The 25,547-nt window shown below is 41.2% G+C and overlaps 2 protein-coding genes and 1 long non-coding RNA gene across 7 annotated transcripts in view; 1 reads left to right on the top strand and 2 right to left on the bottom strand.

The window, feature by feature from the left end:
* Nucleotides 1-25,547, bottom strand: part of ZNF875 (zinc finger protein 875) — a 406,705-nt gene that overhangs the window by 198,185 nt on the left and 182,973 nt on the right. The window lies entirely within an intron of this gene.
* LOC144337456 (uncharacterized) lies at nucleotides 234-9,893 on the top strand. The gene is made up of 4 exons (XR_013410619.1): nucleotides 234-289; nucleotides 3,687-3,737; nucleotides 4,945-7,491; nucleotides 9,709-9,893. It is a non-coding gene; the product is annotated as an uncharacterized LOC144337456 (long non-coding RNA).
* The window catches only part of LOC100427346 (uncharacterized), a 30,183-nt gene continuing 24,490 nt past the window's right edge, over nucleotides 19,855-25,547 (bottom strand). For all 5 annotated transcript variants that reach the window (XM_028839036.2, XM_077982551.1, XM_028839035.2 and 2 more), the window contains one exon: nucleotides 19,855-21,337. In XM_028839036.2, the coding sequence (XP_028694869.2) occupies nucleotides 19,935-21,337 (1,403 nt within the window). In that variant the 3' untranslated portion in view covers nucleotides 19,855-19,934. The remainder of the gene's footprint in view (nucleotides 21,338-25,547) is intronic.

The raw sequence follows: 25,547 nt of genomic DNA, 5'->3' as shown, positions 1-25,547 counted from the left end.
CTCCGGACACGGTGCCTCTGGGAAATGTAGTCCGGCACTCTGGACACGGTGCCCCTGGGAAATGTAGTCCAGCGCCTGGCTGGCCGGCCAGGACGTGAGGAGGCCCGGGCGGCTCACCTCTCGCGGGCTAGTGGACTCGGCCTGCCGCGCCCCAGAGGTTTCTGGGAGTGCCCGCCCGCCCACGTTTGGTGCGCAGGCGTTAGGCGCTCAGGGCCTGCCAGAGCGAGCTCTGAGTGGTTCCGGGGTCTACCCCTGGCAGGAGAGAGGGTGGGACCGGCCGTCCAGGCAGGTGCGAGGCAGGAGCCGGGGCCGGTGCGGGGACCCGCCAGAACCTCGGATTTGCAGAGGATCGTCTGTGTGCCCTGCCAGGCCCTTGGGGTGTGTGTGCGTGTGTGTGACAATGGGAGATGCCGGGTGGACCGAGAGTCTTTCCGTGACCGGGTGTGTATGGTTGTTTCTGCCTGTGTGTGATTCTTCCTGCTGTGGGGTGTGAGGTGATTTGTACTTTAAGCTGCGTAGTAATGGGATTTTATCACTGTGTAGAATCGTCTGACAGTAAGATGATTCTACACAGCTCTCTACCATGGTTTGCTTATGAAGGGTATCTGCATGTATATCTGCTTTTTTGTGTGTGTCCGTAATTGACTGGTGATTTGTGTTATATAAACGTGCTTTCCTTGTGCTTGTATTTCAGTGTCTGTAAGGGTGCCAAAAGCAAATGAGCTGTGTGTGATCGCGTGTGCCAATGAAAATACTATGGCCAGGTTATTTCTTCCTTAAGTAGTAATGTAATCTGGAAAAGATAATCAATTTATCTGACAAGTGATTTAGACATGATTTTTCTATTGGATCAAATATATGTGTTATGGGGAAGAATCCAAAATTAACGTAGTTTTTTCTTTGTTTTTAGAAAGATTATTGCAAAACCAGTCCTAGGGTAAACTGCCTTTTCCTCTGCCACAGTAGGCCAAAAGTAGATATCCATTATTTTCTAATTAGAGGGTAAAGTTTCTGCTATTACTGGGTAAGGTTGAGAGGCCATCAACTAATAAAACAATAAAATTATGTTATACATAAGAAGAGTGAATTTTAGGACAGTACAGCACTAGTCAGATTTCCCAAATTCTAGGTCAAACACTTCATTTTCTGATGAGAAAACCTTGATTGGCAGAAAGTAACTTAAGGCTGTAGAGTTTGTTGGTAAACCTGAACTTATTTTTACTTACTTCAAGACCTCTTGACCTTTTACGATTTTTGAATAATCAAAAACTTGTGAACTTCCAGCACAGAGAAGATAGAGTATAATTTCACCACTCCTTCAGAGGGAAAAACATTAATAAAAGTTGGTCTTTCAAGACCATATATCAAATACATTGATCTCTTCCTGGTAATGTGACTGGAATAGCAAATTTGGGGACCAGAATTCTTGAGTGAATGAACCTGTGTGTGTGATCAGGCATAGCTATGTGAAATACAGATAATTATATTGCACTGAGATATAGTGGGTCAAAGTCGGGCAAGAATTATGTCCGATTCACATGCAGACGTATGTTTATTGCGGCACTATTCACAATAGCAAAGACTTGGAACCGACCCAGATGTCCATCAATGATAGACTGGATTAAGAAAATGTGGCACATATGAACCATGGAATACTATGCAGCCATAAAAAAGGATGAGTTCATGTCCTTTATAAGGACATGGATGAAGCTGGAAACCATCATTCTGAGCAAACTATTGCAAGGACAGAATACCAAACACTGCATATTCTCACTCATAGTTGAACAATGAGAACACTTGGACACAGGGTAGGGAACATCACATACCGGGACTTGTCGTGGGGTGGGGGCCTGGGGGAGGGTAGCATTAGGAGATATACCTAATGTAAATAACGAGTTAATGGGTGCAGCACACCAACATGGCACATGTATACATATGTAACAAACATGCACGTTGTGCACATGTACCCTAGAACTTAAAGTATAATAAAAAATAAAATTAAATAAAAATAAAAATTATGTCCAATTATATATGGGAGATATATACTTTTTTTGTTTAAGAGGTGACACACATTCTGGTTTCAAATTGAACAGCATGCATTGATCTTGAGCGACATCTGTGTGATTCTGGGTCACTACTTTTGGCTTTTGAATAGTTACCATGAGTGCTTGCGAGAAAAAGGAAGCTATCCCTTAAAAGTAAAAAACAATTGTTCACCTGAGATGAATACATTCCATGTGGATGGGCTTCTTGTATATTAAACTTCTGACATTTTATATGTGTTGATATAACGTGATTTTTTTTTTTTAAAGTGTAGGCAGCTTTTCAGATTCACAAAGAGGTACTTTAAGTTAAAAAGGTTAAGACCATCAGAAATGTAGACTGCAGGAAGTGAGAAGAGTTTGTTAGAATATTATGTGATATAATTAGTATAAAAATAGTATATATTTTATAGAAGGATACACACCAAACTCCTCGTTAATGGTAACCTTTAGGGAGAGAAGAGAGAATTTAGGGTGAAGGGGGAGAAGTAAATGTCAAAGGGAACTTAAGCATTATGGATCATTTATCTCCGTTTTTTTTGTTTGTTTGTTTTTTTGAGACAGAATCTGTCTCAAAAAAGACTTAGAACCAACCCAAATGTCCATCAATGATGGACTGGATTAAGAAAATGTGGCACATATACACCATGGAACATTATGCAGCCATAAAAAAGGATGAGTTCATGTCCTTTATAAGGACATGGATGAAGCTGGAAACCATCATTCTGAGCAAACTATCGCAAGGACAGAAAACCTTGCCTGGGCTGGAGTGCAGTGGTATGATCTCGGCTCACTGCAACCTCTGCTTCCCAGGTTCAAGTGATTCTCCTGCCTCAGCCTCCCGAGTAGCTGGGATTACAGGTGCCTGCCACTACGCCCAGCTAATTTTTTGTATTTTTAGTAGAGACAGAGTTACACCATGTTACCCAGGCTGGTCTCGAACTCCTGACCTCGTGATTCGCCCGCCTTGGCTTCCCAAAGTGCTGGGATGACAGGCGTAAGCCACTGCGCCTGGCCTCTCTCTCTCAACAAGGTAACATCACTCATATATTTAAAATTTAATTTTAAAATATAAAAGTCTGCCGGGTGCGGTGGCTCACGCCTGTAATCCCAACACTTTGGGAGGCCGAGGCGGGCGGATCACGAGGTCAGGAGATCGAGACCATCCTGGCTAAAACGGTGAAACCCCGTCTCTACTAAAAAAAAATACAAAAAACTAGCCGGGCGAGGTGGTGCGCGCCTGTAGTCCCAGCTACTCGGAGGCTGAGGCAGGAGAATGGCGTGAACCCGGGAGGCGGAGCTTGCAGTGAGCCGAGATCGTGCCACTGCGCTCCAGCCTGGGCGACAAAGCGAGACTCCGTCTCAAAATTAAAATAAAATAAAAATAAAAATAAATAAATAAATAAAATAGTCAATGGAGACATTGGTTTTGGAGCAAGGAAGTGAGCCAAGGAAACTAAACTGTGGAAGCAGACAAAATCCAGAAAAACTTACATCTTAGGAAGACTGCAGAGAGAAGGGAATAGTAAGGCAACAATTTTTCATAGGCCTGAGGTGCCTTGTTTATGAAATGCCAGTTTCATATTTGTGTCCTTATGACCCATTTTGACCTTGCTGACCTTTGACGATTAGTTTTCTCTTCAGCCCAGCTACTGGATTCAGCTCTGTTAGAGTGGCTGCCCCTAAACAGCATCGGTAAGTATGTTCTCTTTCCTGGCACTGGATTATTTTGAGAGTCTTTGTCGATGTTGGCAAATGATTTTGACCTTCTTCCAATAGATTAGGTTTATGCCAGCACATATGGGTCCAACATTTAATCAGCAGTCCCAGGAAACTATCTGAGGCACTCTGATATAATTACTTTTCCCTAAGTGTTTATTTTGAAAAATGTTAAAGCTACAGGAAAATTAAAAAGAATAGCTTAATGATTTGCATTGTGTATCCTTTACTTAGATTCACCAGTTTATAACATTTTGGACCATTTGCTTAATCTCTGTCTGCATGTATTTACATATTTTTATTTTTTGTTCAACATTTATGGGTAAGCTACAAATATTATATATTTTACCATTAAGGATTTCTTTTTTTTTTTTTTTTTTTTTTTTGAGACGGAGTTTCGCTCTGTCGCCCAGGCTGGAGTGTAGTGGCCAGATCTCAGCTCACTGCAAGCTCCGCCTCCCGGGTTTACGCCATTCTCCTGCCTCAGCCTCCCGAGTAGCTGGGACTACAGGCGCCCGCCACCTCGCCCGGCTAAGTTTTTGTATTTTTTAGTAGAGACGGGGTTTCACCGTGTCAGCCAGGATGGTCTCGATCTCCTGACCTCGTGATCCGCCCGTCTCGGCCTCCCAAAGTGCTGGGATTACAGGCTTGAGCCACCGCGCCCGGCCACATTAAGTGACACATAATTTCAGTTTGATCCATTACTGGTGATACTAAATTTTATTACTTTGGTTCACGGAGTATGTGTACCTGATTTCTCCATGGTAAAAAATACCTTTTTTTCTTTGAGGCCAAGAAGTAATCTGATGGGGATATTTTGAAACCATTTCCTGAATAGCCTTTTACCTAATGGTTTTAATAATCATTGATGATTCCTGTCTAAATCAGTTATTAAGTTAGGAGTTGCAAAATGGTGATTTTTAATTTTACCATTCCTTCTTGTATATAAAAGAGCTTTGCCTTTCCCTCTATACCCCTTTATTTTTGCTCTTTTGAGTATCACTATGGCTCATGGATTTTTATTTTTTGTCCAAAGTACTTTAGCCTGTTATTATCATTCTCTGTGTTGCTCAAATTGTTCCAAATTGGACTGTAAGAACCCCTGACGCTGGTGCCTGTGTCCCCAGTTGTCTTTGAGCACTTCCTTACTTTTTGGCACAGGTCTTTTTTTTTTTTTTTTGAGATGGAGTCTCGCTCTGTCACCAAAGCTGGACTACAGCGGCATGATCTTGGCTCACTGCAACCTCCACCTCCCGGATCAAGAAATTCTCCTGTCTCAGCTTCTCAAGTAGCTGGGATTAGAGGCACCTGTCACCATGCCCAGCTAATTTTTTATATTTTTAGTAGAGACAGGGTTTCACTATGTTAGCCAGGCTGGTCTCAAGCTCCTGATCTCAAGTGATCCACCCGCCTCGGCCTCCCAAAGTGTTGGGATTACAGGTGTGAACCACTGCGCCCAACCTGGCACAGATATTTCATACTTACATTGTACATTCCCTGTCCCAGACCTGGAATTAGCCACTTTGTGAGAATTTTTGAGATGATCTTTTAATCTATATTCTCAACAAAGAAATAGTTAAGTAATTTATAGTACACAGGGAGTGGAATGTTATGCATCCAATAAACATAGGATTGTAAATTTTAAATTAACAAGCTGAATCTTAAAATTTTACTCAGTATTATGTCAGTGACATTTTTCTTTTTTCAAGAGATGGGGTCTCACTCTGTCACCCAGGCTGGAGTGCAGTTGTGCAATCATGGCTCATGGTAACCTTGAACTCCTAGGGTCAAGTCAACCTCCCTCAACCTCCCAAAGTACTGGGATTATAGGCATGAGCCACCCTGGCCAGCCCTAGGAAAAGAAAACTTTTTAAACCACCAGAGGTGTCACAATCAAAAGATAAACATATCTTTTCAAATGCCATTAAATATTTGTACAGTCATATCAAAAATGTCACTACAATTTTGTAATCTGTTTTTTCATGTTTTAAAACACAAAATACTGCAATGAAATGCATATACCTTTTAAATGTTCATATTTTAAAAGACATCAGTATTTTGAAATGATGGAAAGCATTTTGAATATTACAAATTAAAATTTGTTAATATGGTGTATTTTAACTGGAACATATTAAAGATTACATAGTGTTTATTGATCATAATTCTTTTTAACCATTCTACTCTTGTTGAATTGAGAATCCTGAAATACATATGAATAGTTCCTCATTCACAATGGCCATCTATGTCATGAATCTTGACCCTGGCTTTGTGTGATTAACAAGTTTTCATTGCAGTGGCCAGTGACTTTCAAGACTTTTCCTAAAAGGAGTAGAGATAACTGAATTCAGAGAGATTATTTACAGATTTTATGTTGGAAACTAGAAGAATCCATCTGGCTAGGGAAGGACATCTTCTCCCCCAAATTAAGATTTACCATCTGGAATATCTTCTTCCTTTGTGAATCCTACGGATTCTGTGTGCTTGCCTGAATTTTTGTCCCTTGTTCTCAGAAAATAATTAGAGCTTTGCAGAATTGTGTGGAGGCAACTCTGACTGTAGCTTTCTCTAGCCCTTCCTAGGATGGCCTTGCTTCCCTGACAACCATGGAAATGGGTCTCAATTCCACAGTCAGAGTCTGATCAATTTCTTATCTTTTACTATACGCAAGATGGTTTCTAAGTTTTTAAGCCAATTATAATTTCCATATCAGATCATGGAAAAGAAAGACATGATTAAAAAAGAAATGAAAGAGTCTTGGTGAGGGAGGAGACATCGTAAAGTGAGAGAAGCTCCTTATAAGTCTTTCAACTCTCACATCTATTTAGATGCAATTACAGCCCTGTAAAGAATACCGGCTCAATTTAAAGCTTGAAATCAAATAGTTACAGGATTTAAGTCAATATTTTGGTAGATGACATTCAATAAAAATATAAGTTAGATAAACTACATCAATTAAAACCAACAGCAACAAGCTTTTCATGAGTAAAAAGAAAAACTCAGGTTGGCCCCAGCCCTGGGGCTACCTAACCTGACAAAACTTTTCACACTCTATGTGTCAAAAAGAAAAAGAAAATGGCAGTTGGGAGTTTTAACCCAGACTGTAGGGCCCTGGCCAAGGCCAGTGGCCTGTCTCTCAAAACAACTAGATGAGGTTTCCAAAGGCTGGCCCCCATGTCTAAGGGCCTTGGCAGCAATGGCCCTGTTAGCACAAGAAGCAGATAAGCTAACTCTTAGGCAAAACCTAAACCTAAAATCCCCCCATGCTGTGGTGACTTTAATAAATACCAAAGGACATCATTAGCTAACGAATGCTAGACTGACTAGATACCAAAGCTTGCTATGTGAAAATCTCCGCATAGCCATTGAAGTTTGCAACACTCTAAAACCCGCCACCTTACTCCTGGTATCAGAGAGCCCAGTTAAACATAACTGTGTAGAAGTGTTGGACTCAGTTTATTCTAGCAGGTCTAACCTCCGAGACCATCCTTAGACATCAGTAGACTGGGAGCTGTATGTGGATAGAAGCAGCTTTGCCAACCCCTGCCAAGTGACTCTTAAGAAGACGACAAGCCCTGCTCCAGTCACACCCGGAAGCTGACTGGTCCACGCACAGCCAAAGCATGAGGAAACTCACTGCGGGACTCATTTTCCTTAAAATTTGGACTTGTACAGTAAGGACTTCAACTGACCTTCCTCACACTGTTCCCAGTACATACATCAAGTCACTGAGGTAGGACAAAAGATTGCTATAGTCCTATTATTTCATAGTTATTATAAGTGTACCGGGACTCTAAAAGAAACTTGTTTTTATAATACTATTCTATCCAAGGTATGTAGCCCAGGAAATAACCAACCTGATGCGTGTTATGACCCATTTTAAGCCTCCCATGATCACAGTTTTTAAAATAAAATTAAGGACTAGTCCTTTTCTAAGGGACACAAGTAAAGTAATAGCTGGAACAGAAGAAAGAGGAGTCCCCAAGCATATAACCCTAAAATTTAATACTTGTGCCACTATCAACAGCAATCAGCATAGAATGAGATGCGGTTCTTTAAATTAAACAAAAAAGTTACACGGCAGGAAATAAGTTTATCTGCCACGAATTAAGCTCATGTGGAAATGTAATTACTGGTCTTGTGTCATCTAGACTACTTAGAAAAAGGATGAAAAAGATCCTGTTTAGCTCCAAAAAGGAGAAGGCAGCCCCTCCTGTACGAGTGGAAGCTGCAACCCCTTGAAATTAGTAATTACAAATCCCTTAAACCCAAGGTAGAAAAACGGAGAACACGTATCTGTAGGCATCGATAGAAAAGGACTAGATCCTAAAGTAAATATCATAGTAAAAGAGGAGGTTCGTCAATTCTCTCTGGAACCAGTATTTCAGACTTTCTATGATGAACTAAATGTGCCACTACCAGAGACTCCAGGAAAAACCAGAAATTTGTTTTTGCAATTAACCGAGCATGTAGCCCAGTCTCTAAATGTCACTTCATGTTATGTTTGTGGAGAAACTGTAATAGGCGATCAATGGCCATAAGAAGTCCGAGAATTAGTGCCCACAGACCCATTCCTGATAAATTCCCAGCCCAAAAGAATCACCTTGATCACTTCTAGGTTATAAAAGTCTCAATTGTTAGACAATATTGCATAGCTAAAAAAAAAAAAAAAAAAAGGAAATTCACTCATTCTGTAGGATGACTTAGTTGCCTAGGACAAAAACGGTGTAATGGTACCACAAACACAGTTACATGGTGGAGTTCAAACCATATAGATAAAAATCCATTCAGTAAATTTCCAAAGTTGCAGACTGTTTAGGCCCACCCAGAATCCCCCTGGGACTGGATGGCCCCCACTGGGCTATACTGGATATGTAGACATAGAGCCTACACTAAGCTGCCTGACCAGTGGACAGGTAGTTGTGTTATTGGCACTATTAAACCATCTTTCTTCCTACTGCCCATAAAAACAGGAGAACTCCTAGGCTTCCCTGTCTATGCTTCCTATGAAAAGCAAAATGTAGCCATAGGTAATTAAAAAGATGATGAATGGCCTCCTAAAAAAATTATACAATACTATAGGCCTGCCACTTAGACACAAGATGGCTCATAAGGATACTGGACCCCCATTTACATGCTCAACCGAATCATACATTTGCAAGCTATTTTAGAAATCATCACTAATAAAGCCTTGACTATTCTGGCCTGGCAAGAAACTCAGATAAGAAATGCTATCTATCAAATTAGATTGGCTCTCGACTACTTGCTAGCAGCTGAGAGGTCTATAAGAAATTTAACCTTACTAATTGCTGTCTACACGTAGATGATTAAGGGCAAGTAGTTGAAGACATAAGGATATAACAAAACTGGCACAGGTGCCCGTACAAGTGTAGCATGGATTCGACCCTGACACCATGTTTAGAAGGTGGTTCCCAGCACTAGGAGGATTTAAAACTCTTATAGGAGTTATAATAGTAAAGGAAACCTGCTTACTGCTCCTTTGTTTGCTACCTGTACTTCTTCAAATGATAGAAAGCTTCATTGCTACCTTAGTTCGCCAAAATGCTTCAGCACAAGTGTACTATATGAATCACTATCAATCTATTGCACAAGAAGGCATAAAGTAGCAAACACAAGAGTGAGAACTCCTACTAATAAAAAGCGAGAGTCTCAAAGCAGGGAAATGAGGAAAGAGAGACCCTCTCATATTGTTTTATATTGTTTAATACTCAGAAAAGGAAAGAGAAGCAAAACTAAAGGCAGGTAGCCCAGCGCCTAGCAACCAGACCCGAAACCAAGGAACCTGACCCGAAACCAGGCCTGGGCCTGCCTGACCTAAGCCTGGTAGTTAAAATTTGACCCCTGACCTAGCAACTGTTGTTATCTATGGATTCCAGACATTGTATGGAAGAACATTGTGAAACCTCCCGTTCTGTTCTGTTTCACTCAGACCACCAGTGCTCGAAGCCCCGTCACGTACCTGCTGGCTTGCTCAATCGATCACGACCCTCTCACGCAGACCCCCTTAGAGTTGTGAGCCCTTAAAAAGGACAGAAGTTGAGCACCTGACGAGCTCGGATTTTAAGACGCTAGCCTGCTAATGCTTCCAGCTGATTAAAGTCACTCCCTTCACTATCTCAATGTCTGAGGGGGTTTGTCCATGGCTTGTCGTGCTACACCTCCATCTCAAAAGCCAGCAATAGAGGGTCAAGTCCTTCAAACATTGCATCTCTCTGATCCAGGTGGGAAAGTGTTGGGAAAAAGGACTGAGCCCCGAACAAAGAGTTAAGTTACCTTTTAAGCATTTCATCAGGTGGAGGTGGGGGGAAGGGGGGAGATCTGTGCAGGTGGAAGCACACTATAAAAGCAAGAAACAAAGGCACTTATTCAATTGAGACATGCATTATATCATTTCTTACTTTTCAAGGAAAAACACGTTTTGCAACTTGAGTTTAATCTGTCTAGGGACTTTGCAGCTGCACAGCTAGGGAAACAGGGTCTTCACAATGCCTGGGAAGGGAGGAGAGATAAGGCTCACTAGCCACAGGAAAACAGGCAGTTAATTTTTTAAAGGACTCCAGCTCTTTCTCTTAGGGGGAACTGGGTTTTCTCACATACAACTAAGTTTTTGCTTACACACTCTTTAATTTCTTTTAATTCCTGTTTCAGGGGTGATGTAGCATTAGGTCAGCAATTTACTTTCAAATGGTTCAGTAACAAGCAAGTTCCTTATGCTATACTTGCAACTTTCTGTAAGTTTGTGATTGGATGGATGGATGGATAGATCAAAGAATGAAGTATGGAGCTAGCTTAAAAATATCTTCTGGGCCGGGCGCGGTGGCTCAAGCCTGTAATCCCAGCACTTTGGGAGGCCGAGACGGGCGGATCACGAGGTCAGGAGATCGAGACCATCCTGGCTAACACGGTGAAACCCCGTCTCTACTAAAAAATACAAAAAACTAGCTGGGCGAGGTGGCGGGCGCCTGTAGTCCCAGCTATTCCGGAGGCTGAGGCAGGAGAATGGCGTGAACCCAGGAGGCGGAGCTTGCAGTGAGCTGAGATCCGGCCACTGCACTCCAGCCTGGGCAACAGAGCCAGACTCCGTCTCAAAAAAAAAAAAAAAAAACTTCTAAATTATACTTTTAATATAAAAATAATTTTTAAAAATCAACATTGAAGCTCCATAGGATTTTTGTCAGTCATGCTTGTACATATTGGTGCCTGCAAACGGTGTAGTTATTCTTGGCTTTTTGATAGACTTTAAAATTATTTCCCCACAAAGTTCCTCCAGATGATCTGAACTACCTGGAGATTCTTAGTCTGCCTTTCCTAGAGCTGCTAAGCAAGTGGGGTTTTTCATGGCTTATTTTTTCACCCATCCCCTCGCTTGGCCATCTCAGGATTCTACTGTCTCCCACGAAGAAGAAATGATGAAGTCCTATGTGAATTTTAAATGATGTATTTATTTTATTATCTTGTTCTATAAGGCAGGTAAAGTAGATCACAATAATCTCAACAATAAGATGGAAAACCCTAAGTGAATCAAAATTAGTCAGGAAAACATAAGTGATTAAGGAGAAACTTGCAACTAGAAATATACAGAAATAAGTTCATTAAGAATTAAGCTTCAAATTTGAATCTGGCCTTCATAGGAAAAACAAGTTAGCACATAAAGCTAAAATTAACAAAATTCATTATATAGTTTGCACTGTCTTTCATGAAAAAGTCTGTTAATTTCTCAGAGGAACATAAAAGATTTTCATGGACATGAAGTAAAATACTTTGGCTAAGTTTTAAAATTGTGGTCCATAGCCCTCTCCATCTCTTCTTTGCTCTGGTCTCAAAAAATGAGATATTCCTCCTCTTAAAAGTAATGTTTTGGCCGGGTGCGGTGGCTCAAGCCTGTAATCCCAGCACTTTGGGAGGCCGAGACGGGCGGATCACGAGGTCAGGAGATCAAGACCAGCCTGGCTAACACGGTGAAACCCCGTCTCTACCAAAAAAGACAAAAAAAAAAAAACTAGCCGGGCGAGGTGGCGGGCGCCTGTAGTCCCAGCTACCCGGGAGGCTGAGGCAGGAGAATGGCGGGAACCCGGGAGGCGGAGCTTGCAGTGAGCTTAGATCCGGCCACTGCACTCCAGCCTGGGCGACAGAGCGAGACTCCGTCTCAAAAAAAAAAAAAAAAAAAGTAATGTCTTTTCTGTTTTTCATCCCATCTTTCCTATGGCTTCTAGAACCCTTCCCCACTAGTTAATACTTACACTTAAATATATTACATAGTTCTTTCTTTACTGTGTGATTCCCCTTACGTGGTTCTCCACATCTGAGGAGACAACAAACATACCAACCATTCTTCTGTTCACGTGTCCAGTTAGTTACTTTTAATAGTGTAGAGGTCAAAGGCAAAGATTTTTTTTTTTTTTTTTTGAGACGGAGTCTCGCTTTGTCGCCCAGGCTGGAGTGCAGTGGCCGGATCTCAGCTCACTGCAAGCTCCGCCTACCCGGTTTACGCCATTCTCCTGCCTTAGCCTCCCGAGTAGCTGGGACTACAGGCGCCCACCACCTCGCCCGGCTAGTTTTTTGTATTTTTAGTAGAGACGGGGTTTCACCATATTAGCCAGGATGGTCTCGATCTCCTGACCTCGTGATCCGCCCGTCTCGGCCTCCCAAAGTGCTGGGATTACAGGCTTGAGCCACCGCGCCCGGCCAAAAGCAAAGATTTTAGACGTGAAAAGATGTAGATTTCAATTCTCATTCCACTACTTTCTGTGTGACGTGAGCAAATTATAGTTACTGAAATTGTCAGTTCCTCAGTTTTATGACCTAAAAGCGAGGCTAAATCTATAGATGGAAGTTTTTTGAGAATTAATGAGTTGTTAAGTTGCTCAGAGCAATGATTGTCACCATTCAACGTTGAATTAACGTTTGCCTCATTTCTTCCTCAGAAACTTACGACTCAGATCTTGGTGATTTGTCTCATCTTATGTGTATTGTTCCTGTAAGAAAGTCCTCAAAGTATGGGGTATGTGGATGCCTCGATTTCTTATTTCTATCACAAATTAAAATATTTTTCCTTATTTTTACATTCCTTTGGAAATTAAGTTTTTGTTTTTTTAAAATTGGTTTTATGAGAGGTAAACTTAAAATCTGGCCATCATGGCTCTTTTTTAAAAAGACATCTTAAATATTTTCCTTTGCTTCATCATATTGTTTTCTCATGATGCTAATTAGAATCATCTGACAACTTGAAAACAATTTTCCACTTATGAATCCTTTTTCTTTGCTTGTTTCTCAACTGGTACTTGTCCCTACACCCCTCTTTGTATCCCATTCCGCATAGCATCAATGAATTATCACACCCCACTGCAATGGCTATAATGGTTTCAGTCATCATTATACACTGATGAATATCAAATTACTCATTTGCATTCCAATCCCTACTTGAGCTCCTAATGAGCATACATAATGGTCTGATGGATATCTTTACCTAGTTATTCTATAGAAAACTTGAATTTTACATGTCCAAAATTTTATTCTTCTCTTCCTTTTACCACTTTCTGCCACCAACACCCTTTGCCATATACCCTGTCCTGATGAATCACACAACCATCTTTTCAGCCATTCCATCTCTGTTATTTTCCAACATGAGATCGCCTTAAGTATATCATGAACCTTTAAGTTACCTGTACTTAGAGAACACATTCTATATGACTTATTCTCTCCTAGAATATGAAATAAAACTAGACAAATATTAGGCATCTATATAGCTTCTGATGAATTCAGACTCCTAAATGCTTCCACGTGTCACCCAGTGCTCTCAGACTGATCAGGAATGTGTTGTTACAGGGAAGAGTAACATTCAAGGATGTGGCTGTTGGCTTTACTCAGGAGGAATGGCAACAATTGAAACCTGCTCAGAGGGGTTTGTACAGAGATGTGATGCTGGAGAACTATAAAAACTATTCACAGTAGGTAAGGATAATCTCTCTGAAAATCAGATTCTCTATTTCTGAAATGTGAAAGGTTTTTAAGTGGCATAGTGGGTACAGCCTTGAGTTGTTGAATTAAGATTCTTATTTCCTTTGTTCATATATATTTCAGCTATTGTTGCATTTCACAGGACACATAATAGTATATCCCTAGAAACCATGCCTTCCTCATTCATCAGAGGCTCTGACAGTCCCCATACTCATCCTAAATTCTGGGATCTTCTTTGTCCCCAGCATTAATAGGTAAGTCATACACCTTCTGATAAACAGAATTTCCAAGTTTTGTGTTTTTAGTAGAGACGGGGTTTAACCGTATTGGCCAGGATGGTCTCGATCTCCTGACCTTATGATCCGCCCACCTCGGCCTCCCAAAGTGCTGGGATTACAGGCGTGAGCCACCGCGCCCGGCCTAATACAGGTTTTAGCTGTGTAGGTGCACTTATATGTGGGTTTCTTCAAACCAAATGTGAATAAAATATATAGTATATTCAGGCTGTGAAGCTCGTGTATATGGAGGGCCGTTTTTCTTTTTCTTTTTTTTTTTTTTTTTTTGAGATGGAGTCTCACTCTGTCGCCAGGCTGAAGTGCAGTGGCACAATCTCGGCTCACTGCAACCTCCAACTACCTGGTTGAAGCAATTCTCTTGCCTCAGCCTCCCGAGTAGCTGGGATTACAGACATGTGCCACCACGCCCAGCTAACTTTTGTACTTTGAGTAGACATGGGGTTTCACCACGTTGGCCAGGCAGGTCTCGATCTCCTGACCTTGTGATCCGCCCGCCTCGGCCTCTCAAAGTGCTGGGATTACAGGCGTGAGCCACCGCACCCGGCCGACTTTACTTTTTTTTTTTTTTTTAATAGCTGACTTATTTTGGATGCTGTCCTTTTCCAAGTTTGGTAAAAGGGTAAGGATAGCCTCACAGCCATGACTTTTGTATCTTGAAGAGGTAGAAGACTGTAAGATAATTTCTCTAGTATTAGAGAAATTATGTGGTGTAGCTCTTTAATCAGTTTCTTCTTGGTTCTTATTCAGGAAAATAATACTTTTCTAGGATTTCACACATACTATAACAAGCTGAATATAAACATACACTATAAAATGCTGAATGTAATATGTGTTACATATACTTTACTAAATCAAAGTTGAATATATATTTCAACCATATATAAGAAAATGCTTTTTCTACAATGTCGGATGCACTATAAAAAGCTGAATATAAACTTTACTAAAGTTGAATGTGTGTATATATAAAAATGTCTTTAAAAATAATTTTCCAGGACTCAGATACATTGTAAAAAGTGGAGTATAAACTTACAACATATGAAGGCAGGTGCAGTGGCTCATGCCTGTAATCCCAGCACTTTGGGAGGTTGAGGTGGGCAGATGACTTGAGGCCAGGAGTTCAAGACCTGCCTGGGCAACATGGTGAAACCCTGTCTCTACCAAAATTGGAAATAAATTAGCTGGGCATGGTGGTAGGTGCCTGTAGTCTCAGCTACTCGGGAGGCTGAGGCACAAGAATTGCTTGAACCTGGGAAGTGGAGGTTGCAGTGAGCTGAGATTGTGCCACTGCACTCCAGTCTGGGCAACAGGGCAAGACTCCATCTGAAAAAATAAAATAAATAAATAAATAAATAAATAAATAAATAAAAATAAACTTACAACAACTCATGCACCAAGTCCAGGGAAAGGGCAGTTCTTAATTCTTTCATCATATCAACAATGTTGGCTGGGAGTGGTGGCTCATGGCTGTAATCCCAGCACTTTGGGAGGCTGAGGCGGGAAGATCATGAGGTTAGAAGTTAGAGATCAGCCTGGCCAACATAGTGAAACCTCGTCTCTACTAAAAATATAAAAATTAGCCGGGCATGGTGGCGTGTGCCTGTAGTCCCAGTTACTCGGGAGGCTGAGGCAGGAGAATCGCTTGAACCCGGGAGGCAGAGGTTGCAGTGAGCCGAGATCACGTCACTGCAATACAGCCTGGGTGACAGAGTGAGACTCCGTCTAAAAAAGAAAAACACAAAACAAAACAAAAAAACAATGTCAAGAACACACATTATTCCAACCTATTCCGTGCCAATCTCAGACTCTTGATTCTCTGCTTGCAAAATGCCCACAATTCCAGGTGTCACGGTGACATACAGACATGTATCTTGTATTTAAGCAGACCATTTTCTCCCATTTTCTTAGGAAACAAAATTTAACTGAAACCCATTTGCAGACTTTTGCACAGATCTTCTGTATCCAGGGCTATAATAGGTGTGACCAGATGCAAGGCAAGCTAGGAGATCAAATATCTGGCATTTACAGACTCAGGAGAGCAGCAGGCAATCCTGCCAAAAGGAGAATGGTTAACACCAATGAATATGCAACTAACTATGCTTGAGTTTCTTTTCTTTTTTTTTTTTTTTTTTTTTGAGACGGAGTCTTGCTCTGTCGCCCAGGCTGGAGTGCAGTGGCGCGATCTTGGCTCACTGCAAGCTCCGCCCCCCGGGTTCACGCCATTCTCCTGGCTCAGCCTCCCGTGTAGCTGGGACTACAGGCTCCCGCCACCACGCCTGGCTAATTCTTTTTTTGTATTTTTAGTAGAGACAGGGTTTCACCGTGTTAGCCAGGATGGTCTCGATCTCCTGACCTCGTGATCCGCCCGTCTCGGCCTCCCAAAGTGCTGGGATTACACGCGTGAGCCACTGTGCCCGACCTAGTTTCTTCTTTATAGGGTGCAATGCTTTTCATTTCAAAGTCTTGTGTTTTGTTTTTGCCTTCCATTGATTTTTCTAGAGCTTTTCTACATCCAAGGGTTGAATGTTTATTCATTCACTCTCATTCCTTGGATCATTCACACATTCCTATGATCAAATATTTACTGAGAACCTGCTAGGAACAGGGAGCACACAGGGTAAAGTCGGAATGAATCCTGGTCCTTAACTGGCCGTTTTCTATACATATTAATTTTCTTGAGAGTATAGCTTTGTTCACACCCTATACATTTCCATACGTATTCCCTTTGTCATTCATTCCTAATAAGGCCTGCCTTGACATCTTTTTTTTTTTTTTTTTTTTTTGAGATAGAGTCTCGCTGTTGCCCAGGCTGGAGTGCAGTGGTGTGATCTCGGCTCACTGCAACCTCTGCCTCCCCTGTTCAGGTGATTATCCTGCCTCAGCCTCCGGAATAGCTGGGATTACAGGGGCCTGCCACCACGCCTGGCTAATTTTTGTATTTCTAGTAGACACGAGGTTTCACCATGTTAGCCAGGATGGTCTCCATCTCCTGACCTCATGATCCGCCCGCCTCAGCCTCGCAAAAGTGCTGGGATTACAGGCGTGAGCCACCTCGCCTGGCCAAGACGGAGTCTGGGCCAGGATGGAGTGCAGTGGTGCGATCTCGGCTCACTGCAACCTCCCGCTTCGGGTTCAAGCGATTCTCCTGCCTCAGCCTCCTGAGTAGCTGGGACTACAGGTGTGAACCACCACGCCCAGCTAATTTTTGTATTTTTAGTAAAGACGAGGTTTCACCATGTTGGCAAGGATGGTCTTATGTCCTGACCTCGTGATCCACCCTCCTTGGCCTCCCAAAGTGTTGGGATTACAGGTGTGAGCCACTCCACCAGGCTGACATCCTTTTTAATATAAAAATTATTTATACAGGTAGTTTTCAAATTTTCTAGTGGAGAAATGAATTTTGATTAAGGCTGTATTATTTTTTAATTCTGCAACCTCTGCCTCTCGGGTTCAAGCGATTCTCCTGCCTCAGCCTCCCAAGTAGCTGGGACAACCGGTGCACGCCACCATGCCCGGCTTAGTTTTTGTATTTTAGTAGAGATTGGGTTTCACCACATTGGCCAGGCTGGTCTCGAACTCCTGACCTTAAGTGATCTGCCTCCCCTTGGCCTCCTAAAGTGCTGGAATTACAGGCGTGAGCCACCGCGCCCAGCCTTTTTAAAAGTTTTAATAAATCATCTAAATATTCCACCTGACTTCACAGCAACTCACTTTTATTCTACTGGGTTTCTTTACATTACGAATCCCCTAGTAAGGCAAAAGGGTGAGCTATAAATAAAGGCTTCACAGTATTAAATTTTTCTCCAGAAGGAATTACCTAGCCTTCAATAAAGAAAAAGAGATGATGCAAGATGTTCCTATAGTCACTGCATATATAAGTCCTTCTTCTCATGTCTAATAATGCACGATTAAGAAAATAACAAAGAAAAACAATAAATGCCTTCATTTAGCACACTTTCAATACTAGACAGACACTGCTTTAAATAATATAAATGTATTTAACCGTCACAATGCAGCTAAGAAATATGGTGCTAACAGTACTAATTTATAAATGAGAATATGTAGATGCAGTTAATAAATTCACCCTAAAAGAAATGTTATAATGATGAGGGTGAGTAAAAAGTAAACATTGGTTAAATCCTTTCCCACATTGATTCAGCTCCAGTTAATTTTAGTGAATTAGCTTGCAAATATTTAACAAGATTTATGTGGGATGAAAGAATCTGCTGAATTTTAAATCCTACTATAGGCTTCCTCAAGTACTGTCAGATGAATACTTTGTTAGCTAAAGCAAATTGGTGTCCCATATATATGGCCTTTACATTTTGGGTTTTTTTTTTTTGGCGCAATCTCAGCTCACTGCAACCTCCGCCTCCCGGGTTCAAGAGATTCTCATGTCTCAGCCCCCCAAGTAGCTGGGATTACAGGCATGTGCCCCCATGCCCAGCTAATTTTGTATTTTTAGTAGAGATGGGGTTTCACCATGTTGATCAAGCTGGTCTCGAACTCCTGGCCTCAAGTGATCAACCCACCTCAGCTTCCCAAAGTGCTGGGATTACAGGCATGAGCCACCATGCCCGGCCCCATCTTTTTTTTTTTTTTTTTGAGACAAGAGTCTCGCTCTGTCACCCAGGCTGCTGTGCAATGGCATGATCTTGGCTCACTGCAACCTCTGTCTCCTGGGCTTAAGCAATCCTCCTGCCTCAGCCTCTTAAGTAGCTGGGATTACAGGCGTGCACCACCACGCCTGGCTAATTTATATTTTTTGTAGAGAAGGTTTTTCACCATGTTGCCCGTGTTGGTGTCAAACTCCAGGACTCAAGCAATCCACTCACCTTGGCTTCCCAAAGTTCTGGGATTACAGGTGTGAGCCACTGTGCCCAGCCTGCATAAATATATATATATATATATATATATATATACACACATACACACACACACACACACACACACACACACACACACATACACACACGTATATATTTTTACTTATTTTTGAGACGGAGTGTTGCTCTGTCACCAGGCTGGAATGCAGTGGCACGATCTCAGCTCACAGCAACCTCTGCCTCCCGGGTTCAAGTGATTCCCGCCTCAGCCTCCCGAGTAGCTGGGATTACAGGCACGCACCACCACGCCTGGCTAATTTTTTGCATTTTAGTAGAGACGGGGCTTCACCACGTTGGCCAGGATGGTCTCGATCTCCTGACCTTGTGATCCACCCACCTCAGCCTCCCAAAGTTCTGGGATTACAGGCGGGAGCCACCCGCGCACGGCCTGCATTTATATTTTGAATCATCTCATTTCCCCTAAGGGCTAATGACTGCTGCTGAGAAAGGTCTGAATGATTAACTTCTCTCAGCACATTCACTGCCCTCCTCTCCCCGTTATGAATTCCCTGAGGTTGACTTGGTTCTGAGCCACCAAAAAGGTCTCCCTACTTTTTTTTTTTTTTTTTTGAGACGGAGTCTCGCTCTGTCCCCCAGGCTGGAGTGCAGTGGCCGGATCTCAGCTCACTGCAAGCTCCGCCTCCCGGTTTCACGCCACTCTCCTGCCTCAGCCTCCCGAGTAGCTGGGACTACAGGCGCCCGCCACCTCGCCCGGCTAGTTTTTTGTATTTTTTAGTAGAGACGGGGTTTCACTGTGTTACCCAGGATGGTCTGGATCTCCTGACCTCGTGATTCGCCCGTCTCGGCCTCCCAAAGTGCCTACTTTCTTTACATTCATGGAATTCTTCAATTTTTCACCAGTTGTATCATGATGTGTAACAAATTCTGAAACACAAATAAATCTCCGCTAATTCCTAACATTTATAAGGTGTCTCACACTTAGAATTATGGGTTTTTATTTTTCCAAATCAGTATGAATTTTCTCATGTTAATCAAATTCTGAGCCATCCCTCATTTCTTCATTCACTCCTGGTTCCTGAATGAATTCTTTGATGTTGACTAAGGTGTGAGGCCCGAATAAAGGCCTTTGCACACTGCTGACATTCATATAGTTTCTCACCAGTATGAATTTTCTGGTGTCGACTAAGTTCTGAACCACGACCAAAGGCCTTCCCACACTCCTTACACTCATAGGGTTTCTCACCAGTGTGACTTCTCTCATGATGAGTGAGTTCTGACCTTCGAATAAAAGCCTTCCCACATTCCTTACACTTATGGGGTCTCTCCCCAGTGTGAACTTTTTGATGTCGAACAAGTTCTGTGCTACAAGTAAAGGCCTTTCCACATTCCTTACACTCATAGGGTTTCTCACCAGTGTGAGCTCTCTGATGTCGGGTAAGTTCTGAGCCATGACGGAAGGACTTCCCACATTCCTTACACTTATAGGGTTTCTCCCCAGTATGGACACTCCGATGTCGAATAAGATGTGAATCAGAGATAAAGGCTTTCCCACATTCCTTACATTCATGGGGTTTCTCACCAGTATGAATTATTTGATGTAGACTCAGCTGTGAGGCACAACTGTACACCTTCCCACACTCCTTGCATTCATAGCGTCTTTCACCAGTATGGATTATCTGATGAAGGCTCAGTTGTGTGTCATAATGAAAAGCCTTCCCACATTCCTTACATTTATGGGGTTTCTCACCAGTATGGATTCTTCGATGTCGAAAAAGGTGTGAGGGACGGGTAAAGGCCTTCCCACACTCCTTACATTCATAGTATTTCTCATCAGTATGGATCCTCTGATGTAGATTAAGCTGTGTGGTGGATGGAAAGGCTTTCCCACACTCCCTACACTTATAGGGTTTCTCGCCAAGATGCATCCTCTGATGCTGACTAAGTTGTGAGCTGGAATGAAAGGCTTTCCCACATTCCTTACATTTATGAGGTTTCTCTCCAGTATTAACGCTCCGAGGTTGAGTAATTCCAGAATCACGATTAAAAGCACATTTGTTATTTTCACTATGGTTTTTGCTTTCATTAAGCCTCTGATGCTTAATCAAGTCTGATCCACCATTAAAGATTTTCCTATGTTCTCCACATTTAGGGTCTTTTTTCTTATTATGAATTATTTCATGTTGAATAGGACATGACTGGCACCTGAAAGCATTCTTACATTTCCTGTATTCATAGGATTTCTCTTCAGTATGAATCCATTGATGTTCTCTATGGGCTGTGCACTGCACGGAAGTAAATGGTATTACAGCTTGTCTGAAATGTCCCTCCTGGAGACCCTGTTGTTTCTCCACCTGGCATCTGATTTCTCTGATAGCTCTGACCCTCTCCTGTTGCAGTGATCTAATTTCATAAATGTTTTCCTTTGGAGAGAAATTCTTGGTTTCTCTTCCAAACTCCCAATCTGTAAAATAACAAGAAGAAAATGGGAGGTATTTTCACATTGCAGGACAAAGAAAAGTTCTGAAGTAGAAATGACAAACTAAAAATAGTTAATAATTCTTTACACGGCAATTTAAAAAAAAAAGGGAAGTGAAAAATGAGAAAATGAGGAGCTTTTGGGCTCAAGCAATCTGCCCACCTTAGCCTCCCAAAGTGTTGGGATTACAGGTGTGAGCCACTGCACCCAGCCACATCTCTGATACTTTTAAAGACCCTTGTGATTACACTGGGCCCACTTGGATAACCCAAGATCCTCTCCCTAACTGAAGTTGAGCAGATTTGCAACCTGAATTCCCCCTTACCATGTAAGAGTAACATGTTCACAAGTTTCAGAGATTCAGATATGGACATCTTTGAGGGGGTCATTATTCTGCCAATATTGGCTTATAATGTATAAATATGTAATTTGTATGACAATAATAGTACAAAGAAGGGAGGTGGGAACAGAAGTATTTTGGAGCAAAGTATTTATATAAGATTAAAGTTAAGTTAATATTAATCCAAACTAGATTGTTTTAAGTTGAAATGCTAATTGTAATCTTGAAGGCAACCACTAAGAAAATAATTTCAAAGACTATTGTATAAGAAACAGTATAGGAACAAAAATGGTACTCTAGAAAATATTTAGGTAATATAACAGAAGGTAGTAATGGAAGAATAGAGGAATAAAACAATAACAACACAAATAGAAAGCAAATACCACAATACCAATTGTAAATCCCACCCTATCAGTGTATTAAATGTAAACACATTAAACACTACAGACTTTGTTAAACACTACAAGAAGAGGTTGGCAGGATGGATTAAAAAAAAATGTGATCCAAGTATATGCAATCTACCAGAGACACACTGTTTTTGTTTTTGTTTTTTGAGACACAGTCTCACTCTGTCACCCAGGCTGGAGTGCAATGACATGATCTCAGCTCATTGCAACCTCCACTCCCTGGGTTCAAGTGATTCTCATGCCTCAGCCTCCTGAGTAGCTGGGACTATAGGCATGGGCCACCATGCCTGGCTAATTTTTTGTATTTTTAGTAGATACAGGGTTTCACCATGTTGGCCAGACTGGTCTCAAACACCTGACCTCAACTGATCTGCCCACCTCTGCCTCCCAAAGTGCTGGGATTACAGGTATGAGTCACCATGCCCAGCCCCCAAGACAAACTTTAGATTCAAGGACACAAATAGTTGAAATGAAAGAATGGAAAACGATATACCATGCAAAGAGTAACCACAAATGAGCTAAAATAGCATTACTAATACCAGACAAAATAAACTTTAAGACAAAAATTGTAACCAGTGAGAAAAAAGGATATTTTGGCCAGGCACAGTGGGTCATGCTTGTAATCCCAGCACTTTGGGAGGCCGAGGCAGGCAGATCACAAGGTCAGGAGTTCAAGACCAGACTGGCCAACACAGTGAAACCCTGTCTCTACTGAAAATATAAAAATTAGCTGCGTATGTTGGCAGGCACCTGTAATCCCAGCTACTCGGGAGGCTGAGGCAGGATAATCACTTCAACCCGGGAGGTGGAAGTTGCAGTGGGCAGGGATTGTGCCACTGCACTCCAGCCTGGGCGACAATGCTAGACTCCATCTCAAACAACAACAACAACAAAAACAAATCAGAAAAAAGGGTATGTTATAATGATAAGAGGATATAATGATAGTCAGAAAACTGTAACAGTTGTAAGTATATATACACCTAATAACACAGGCCCAAAATACGTAAAGCAAGAATTAAAGACAGCAATAGACAATTGAACAAATTGAAGACTTCAATACTTTACTTTCAATAATGAATAGAATAGCTAGGCAGAAGATCAACAAGGAAACAGAAGGCTTGAAAAACACTATAAACCAATTAAACTTAAGAAGACATTTGTAGAATACTCCACTCAACAACAGGAGAATACACATTTTTCTCAAGCACGTATGGAACATTTTTCAGGTTAGACCATATATTAAGCCATAAAACAGCCCTCAATAAATGTAAGAGGACTGAAATCACACAAAATATGTTTTGCAACTACAATGGAATGAACTTAGATATCAACAGCAGAAGGAAATTTGGGAAATTCACAAACATGTGAAAATTAAATAACATACTCCTAAATAAGCAATGTGTTAAAGAAGAAATCACAAGAAAAATTAAAAAATATTTTGAGATAAATGAAAAGTCAATATACCAAAACTTATGAAATGCAGTAAAAGCAGGGCTTAAAGGGAAATTTACAGCTAAAAACACCTATATTAAAAACAAGAAGAAAAAAAAAAACAGATATCTCAAATCAACAATCTAACTGTGTATCTTAAGGAACCAGATAATAAAGAATAAACAAAAACATAAAGCTTCCAGAAGGAGGGAAATAATAAAAGATAACAGCAGCCATAAACAAAATAGAGAATAGAAAAACAACAGAGAAAATCAATGAGACCAAAAGCTGGTCCTTGGAAAAGATCAACAGAATTGGCAAATCTTTGGCTAGATTGACCAACAAAAAAAGAGAGAAGTCTCAAAATACTAACATCAGGAATGAAATAGGAGATATCACTACTGACCTTATAGAAATAAAAAGGGTTATAAGGAACTCCTACGAATAACTATATGCCAATAAATTAAACAACTTAGACAAAATGGACAAATTCCTAAAAAGACCCGAAACTACCAAAATTGACTCAAGAGGAAACAGAACACCTGAATAGACCTATACCAAATTAAGAGACTGAATTAGAGTAAAAAAATCTTCCCACAAAGAAAAGCCCAGGAGCAAATGGCCTCACCCAACATTAAAGAAAACTTAATATAAATCCTTCATGAACACTTCAAAAAGACAGAAGACAAAGAAACATTTCCTAATTCTGAGGCCAGTATTACCCTGATATCAATCAGACAAAGCAAAGATATCACAAGAAAACTACAGACCAGTATCTTCAACAAAAAAGACCAAACCAGATCCAACAGCTTAGAGAAAGGATTATATACTACATCTAGGTAAAATTTATCCTACAAATGCAAGGTTGGTTCAACATCCAAAAGTTTATCAATGTAATCAAACATATTAATACAACAAAGGACATCAACTACAGATGTCTTAATAGATGCAGAAAAGGTAACGGAAAAAAGTATTCTAAAATCCTTTCATGACAAAAATACTCAACAAACTAAGAGAAGAAGGGAACCTATATACAAATGTTCATAGCAGCTTTAGTCATACATAGTAGCCTAAAAGTAGAAACAACCCAAATGTCTACCAACTGATGAATGAACAAAATGGTAATATCTATACCATGGAATACAATTTGGCAATATAAAAGAATGAGACACTGGTATATGTTACACTATGGATGAACTTTGAAAATATTCTGGTAAGTGAAAAAAGCCAGTCATAAATTATATGTTGTGTGATATCATTAATATAAAATGTCCAGAACAGGCACATCTATAAAGACAGAAAGTGATCAGTAGTTGCTTGGGGTTGGGTTTGGGCAGTGACTGCTAACGGGTATGGCGTTTCATTCTGAGTGATGAAAATGTTCTACAATTAGACTGTTGTGATGGTTGCAAACTGACTAAAAATTACTGAACTTTAAATGGATGAATATTATGATATATGAATTTTATCTCAATAAAACTGTTTTTAAAAGTCAGGACAAAACTGGACCCAAAATGCAAGTAAAATGGTTGTCACAGGGGAAGAAAGAGGGCACTTCCTCTCTGAAATGAGGGGGAAGTATTATAGGAGGTGAGCAAGAAAGCCTGGTAAATGGAGCTGAAACATCCTTACTTTCTTTTTTTTTGAGATGGAGTCTCGCTTTGTCACCCAGGCTGGAGAGCAGTAGCGTGATCTCGGCTCACTGCAACCTCTGCCTCCTGGGTTCAAGCAATTCTCCTGCTTCAGCCTCCCAAATAGCTGGGACTACAGGCACCTGCCACCATGCCCAGTTAATTTTTGTATTTTTAGTAGAGACAGGGTTTCACCATATTGGCCAGGTTGGTCTTGAACTCCTGACTTCGTAATCTGCCCGCCTTGGCCTTTTTTTTTTTTTTTTTTTTGAGATGGAGTCTTGCTGTGTTGCCCAGGCTGGAGTGCAGGGGTGCAATCTCGGCTCACTGCAACCTCTGCCTCCCAGGTTCAAGCAATTCTACTGCCTCAGCCTCCTGAGTAGCTG

Source organism: Macaca mulatta, chromosome 19, assembly GCF_049350105.2.
Source record: "Macaca mulatta isolate MMU2019108-1 chromosome 19, T2T-MMU8v2.0, whole genome shotgun sequence".
Lineage (NCBI taxonomy): Eukaryota > Metazoa > Chordata > Mammalia > Primates > Cercopithecidae > Macaca > Macaca mulatta.
This window is presented reverse-complemented; position numbering and strand designations above follow the sequence as displayed.